Genomic DNA, 5,868 nt, shown 5'->3' on the forward strand with positions numbered 1-5,868 from the left:
TCAATCAATCAATCAAAAGTCAGAGTACCCGTTGTACCCGTCTGTCTGTGTTCCTTTTGTGCCCATATATGGAGATCTCTGTATCTGTCTTTCTACCTGTGTCCCTTTTATGCCCATATATGGAGATCCCTGATGTCATCAGTATATGCCCATATATTGGCATGACCATTAGGTCATAGCGGTCGGATCTGTGGCTCTGGACAACCGGATCTCCATATTATATGCCTATATATGGGCGTATCAGGTTTGTTTATGGTTATGTCTGATTCATAGTAACATGACCGTGGTCCTCCCTCCCCATCGGCCAATGTTGTTTTTATTCTCTCTATATTTTGGATGAGTATATTTACTTTAAAACTTCAAGGTTACAGGATACTTTGTTCTTCCCTTACATTCACATAAAAGTATAAACATTTGTAGTATTTTATGGTAAATCAAGCAACTGAAAACATAATAAAGAGTTAACAGCTGACGGGATGGACGGACGGATGGATGGATAATACAAACTAAACTAAAAAGAAGCCTTTTTCATAATAATACATAATAATTAATAAATAATACTTAGCAAACCCACGTTAAAAACCCAAATAAAATAAATAAACATAACAAAATAATAAAAACTATATGGAGAGGCAAAGGAGCCCACAGGTGTGGTTCACTCCATCGTGTTCACCAGTCGACACACACCGCCCTCGATAGCCAGGGACTGACCAGGAATAGCGCCTGGCGGCAGTCTGGATATGTGAGCGGTGGCTCTGCTATCCTGGGCAGACATGAAGCCAACACACATGCTCTCTGTGGTGTGACTCCACAGGAACTCCACCAGTGCAGTCTGGGCGTCTCCAAGGGCTTCTATGGAGCGGCGAAGCACAATGACCCCACCTAAAACACGCTCTTCTCCGGCCAGGAAGGGTGAACGGATGAACTTGTTCTGCATGGCCTCCAGTACAGCTTGGTGGGCCTCTTCAGACCGCATGGCAGCGGAGCATTCCCTGGCCAACATGGTGCGGATGAGATGCTCTCCGCAGCCTGAGGTGCTGGCCGCGGTGGCGTAAGAGGAGGTCTGCTTCGAAGCATTCTCAGCCCAACAGCCACATCCGTAATGAGCAGCCTGGCCAACCCTGCCTGGGTGTTTCATGGCGATTCCTCCGCTGGACACGGCAGCAGCCACGTTTCCCTCCTGGTCGACAACTATGGCCCCCACCGTGTCCAGACACCCAGAGCCGTCCTCCTCCTCCCGCTCCTTCTCGTTTGATCGTCGTCCTTTCTTGGTGTGGTTAGGAGGATCTGTGTCCGTCTTTTCTGCCAACTCCATCTTGCGTTTGTTCCTCTTATACGCCGATAAGCTGAACTTAGTGACCATCTTCTCTGACAGGCACGGTGGTATTCCGTGGCTAACGGCCCAATCGCATGCTCCTCGTCCTACTAACAAACAGGGGGGTATTCTTCCGGCTGAGAGCGTTCCTTTCTGTGCTTCGCTCAGGAGACGACTTGCCACTAAGACTGGGTTTTTAATACCGCCGACGGAGCCCACGGCTCCGTAACGCAGCGACTTCCCATCCATGGCGCTGGCGTCGCACTCAATCTCTCCTGACAGATTCAGATTGGAGCCGGTCCCGGCGTTCGTTAAAGGAGAGTCCTCGAGTTCCACCAGCGCCGCCGCCACCGCTTCTACTGCAAGAGCACCGGCCTTGAGTCTGTCCACGGCTCTCTGGCAAGCTCTTTTGCACACATGCTTGTACTCCTTGGCTTTGGATTCAGAATGGTACCCTGCCCCTGCATGCACTAACACAAATCCACCCAGGAGTGTTGGTCTCTCGTTCTTGCTCGATGCTGTGTCCTGCTGACCGAGGCACGCATCGACCAGAGGAGGACAAGGTTCACCTGCAGACTCCATTAAACTGCTGCAGTATCCGTTGTCAGCAGGTTAGGGTTTGCACCACTAACCCCTTTATCTGAGTATGTGAAGTCTATGACATCATATTAACGGCACACCAACTTGGGAGAGTTCTCCATATAAGGGCAGGTGTTTCAACCATATATGGGCAGGTGTTTCAACAAATCAGCTTCAGAGATGTTGTGGGGGGAACGTGATAACTACCCTTGTTGTGCATTAGAAGGCTAGTGATACAAAAAAAAAAAATTTAAAAGGAAGGAGAAAAAAAAAGTATGCAATATGATCAATATGAGGAGGAAGAGGAGGAGAGACTGGCCGAGGAGAAGCTGAGACACCTGCAGGAGATGGCAGAGCAGGCCATGGTGGGCAGCAGCAGTGGAAGTGCCCAGCAGTCCTCATCATCATCATCTTCATCAGCCTGCACCAAGAGCAGCAGGCAGCAGATAGGAGCCCTGATGCTCTATACTGCAGCTGGAGTCAAGGGCAGTGACAAGATTGCAGGCTTTGACATTGATGGTTGCATCATCACCACCAAGTCTGGAAAAGTGCTTCCCACTGCACCGGATGACTGGAAGATTCTGTTTCCAGAGATTCAGCCCAGGCTGGCCAGCTTGTTGAAGAAAGCATACAAGGTTGTGTTTTTCACCAACCAGATGGGGATCGCTAGAGGCAATCTGAGACCAGAAGTCTTCAAGTCCAAAGTAGAGGACATCCTCCGTGGCAGCTGGTCCAGGTGTCTGCAGGAAACCAGTGACGGGGATGTGGGATCACCTGTGTGAGAAAGCTTGCGAGCATCCGTTCCATAGTTTTGGGCTTTTGAATGTAGGCTGTTTCCCCCAGAAAGCAACAGAAACAGATGAAAAGCCAATCTTCCAACTCGAATAACAAGGAAGTGAACAGGATGGGTTTTTTTATGCGATCACGTGACTTGCTGCTCCTCTCCTTCACTGGGAGCCAAACGGTGACCCATAGGCGAGCGAACAGCGCCATCTTGTGGAAAACCACTGAAAACACACGCGTCATTGGCAGACTGGACCTTAGCAAAATATGACGAGAAATATTGTCATTGGCAGTGAAGGAGTTAAAGGTCTGTAGCTCTTGAGAGTGTACAAATGGAACCAAATGGAACTTCATGGGTTCTCCGAGTGTGTTCAAATGGAACCAAATGGACCCTTACGGTTCCATGTGTACACTCTCAGAGTTAAATAAACACTGAGGATTTTACAGTGTAGATTGGTGGGGCTCCAGTAATAGTTTAGTTCACTGAATTTCAACCTTTTGTTCTTAATTTCAAGGACCCCTCACTTTGACCTGCATTAGATTGTAAGTCGCTTTGGATAAAAGCGTCTGCTAAATGACTGTAATGTAATCAAAAACAGGTTAAACTAGAAAATGTGCTCCTCGGAGCACAAGTCTCCGCCAGCGGACCCGTGCTATTTTAATCAAATGAAATCACCTACCTTATCTCTAACCATAGTTCTTTAGGAATGTTCTAATTTACGTAAAATAGAACATGTTACTATATTATAGCAATTATATTATCATAACAATAAGTAATGAGATACAATAAGTAATGAGATACAACCTCCGTCAGGGGAACAGACAATAATACTAATTTACTCGGAGGAAGAGGAAGAGGAGGAGGAAGAGGAGGATTCCTCCTCCTCGTCTTCATCCACCTCATCAGTAGTGGAGAACTTACGGGAGGACACGGGACGGACAGAGCGCTGCTTGGGACGACAGCTTGGACAGAACCAGTCTCCTTCCAAGACAGACAATGCTCAGTTTACATTGAAGCAATCTATCATATGGGAGTCGTCATAATTGACTGGTTTGTTCAAATACTTGTCTGTCTTCTTCATCTTCATTGTCTTGAACAGTTTCAGCAGTTGATTGGTGTGTTTGATCAGCTTTGGCCTTCTGCGCCTTTGTTTGACCAATGTTAGGTGTTCTCAGAGGGACACACACACGCACGGACGGGTGATTTGGACTAGAAGATACTGTTCCAATCAAGACTGATTGATCCTGTCTTACCTCGCTTCAAAAACGTAAACGGTTTTTTGAAGTGACACACCTATTTATAGAATTGTATTTCGTCATGCATTCCTCTAGCCAATCAAAGGCATTGGTGTCAACATATTAATACGTATTAAGATTTCGGTCTTGTTGTGGGATCAATTCAACTCTAGTCCTCTTCTGTGTTACTGTTGTAGATGAGTATGCTTTCTTAGCTTTGGCCTTCTGCGCCTTTTCTTGACCAATGTCAGGTGTTCTCAAAGGGACACACACACGCACGGACGGGTGATTTGGACTAGAAGATACTGTTCCAATCAAGACTGATTGATCCTGTCTTACCTCGCTTCAAAAACGTAAACGGCTTTTTGAAGTGACACACCTTTTTATTATAGGATTGTATTTCGTCATGCGTCCCTCTAGCCAATCAGAGACATTGATGTCAACATATTGACACGTATTAAGAGTTCGGCTTTGTTGTGGGATCATTTCAACTCTAGTCCTCTTCTACGTTACAATTGTAGATGAGTATGCTTTCTTAGCTTTGGCCTTCTGCGCCTTTGCTTGACCAATGTTTGGTGTTCTCAGAGGGAAACACACACGCACAGACGGGTGACTTGGACTTACTGAAGGTACTGTTCCAATCAAGTCTGATTGATCCTGTTTTACCTCACTTCAAAAAGTAGGGGCTTTTTGAAGTGACACACCTATTTATAGAATTTTATTTCGTCACGCGTCCCTCTAGCCAATCAGAGGCATTGGTGTCAACAAATTGACACGTGTCACGTGGAGCTTGCCCAATGTTAGCTTGGCTAACAATGTTTGCTCACACAAAGCGAAAACATATTCTCCACCTTCGGCGGAGACAACTAGAAAAGGTTACATTAGACCTGCTGGTGGCACTATAATTAGGCCAATGTGAAAAGGGTGGCATTTCTTCCTCGTCTAATGGGAATGTGTGTGCAAAATTTCACAGAAATCGCACGTTGCATTCATGATTTGAGGCATTTTGTTCAAACAGACCTATCCAGCAAACTTTGGAAGCCAGTGTTAGCCAATTAGGATGGAATATGAAATATCGGACACTTCCATCTTGACACATGACTATAGAGATACTGTCTACCGATTTGCGTGATTTGTGGACAGAATGTGAAGGAGTAATGGCAAAAAAAATGTTTTACAAAAATCAGCCTCCTGGTGGCACTCTAAAAGGCAGATGTGAAAAATGCATAGCAAAGGTTTTTCCTTGGCCTCTAGGGGGAGTGTGTGCAAAGTTTCACGCAGATCGCTGCAGTTATAGGTAAAAACGTGAATCGGCCTGTTATAGCGCCACCATGAGGCTAATTTGAACATTTTCAAGTGGCATTTCTTCCTCGGCCTAGTGGGAATGTGCGTGCTAAATTTCAAGGAAATCGCAAGTTGCGATGATGATTTGAGGCATTTTGTTCAAAACGAACCAATCCTGCTAACTTTAGAAGCCAATCTTAGCCAATCAGGATGGAATATGGAAAATCGGACAGATCCGTGTTGATCAAATGACTATAGAGATACTGTGTACTGATGTGCGTGATGTTTGGAAACAAAATGGCGTCGCCCATCGACAGTTTCAGCTTCATTCAAACTTTTCCTCACCTAAAGACGTCACTTTAAACACTCATTTACACAGTAACATTTAGCAGAAATACCTCATGTCTAAAGCCTGCTCAGGTAGATGGTTGGTTTGTTTCCATTGTACTGACCCGAGTTAAAGCAGGAACAATGAACATACTTAATGACGTTTCTCTTTCCAGAATGCAAGAGAGGACAACCGGAAGGTGTGCTTCTTTATATGGGAACCCCAGAGAAACTGGGCTAAGAACAAACGTTCCGTCCTCACTGCTCCACAAAAAAAAACATTCCTCACGTTGTTAATTCACAGTATTATTATTGGATGGGCTTGACATTATGTTTTCCATATG

At 45.5% G+C, this 5,868-nt stretch overlaps 1 protein-coding gene across 1 annotated transcript; it reads right to left on the reverse strand.

Annotated features, from left to right (window-relative positions):
- Positions 1-655: 655 nt before the first annotated feature.
- On the reverse strand, positions 656-1,897 carry LOC308100696 (threonine aspartase 1-like; the record flags this gene model as incomplete). Its single annotated transcript, XM_080449765.1, has 1 exon — positions 656-1,897. The coding sequence occupies one exon, from the start codon at positions 1,895-1,897 to the stop codon at positions 656-658; it is 1,242 nt and encodes a 413-aa protein (XP_080305891.1).
- Positions 1,898-5,868: the final 3,971 nt, after the last annotated feature.

Source organism: Gymnoscopelus braueri (genome assembly GCF_963280865.1).
Source record: "Gymnoscopelus braueri genome assembly, chromosome: 14".
Lineage (NCBI taxonomy): Eukaryota > Metazoa > Chordata > Actinopteri > Myctophiformes > Myctophidae > Gymnoscopelus > Gymnoscopelus braueri.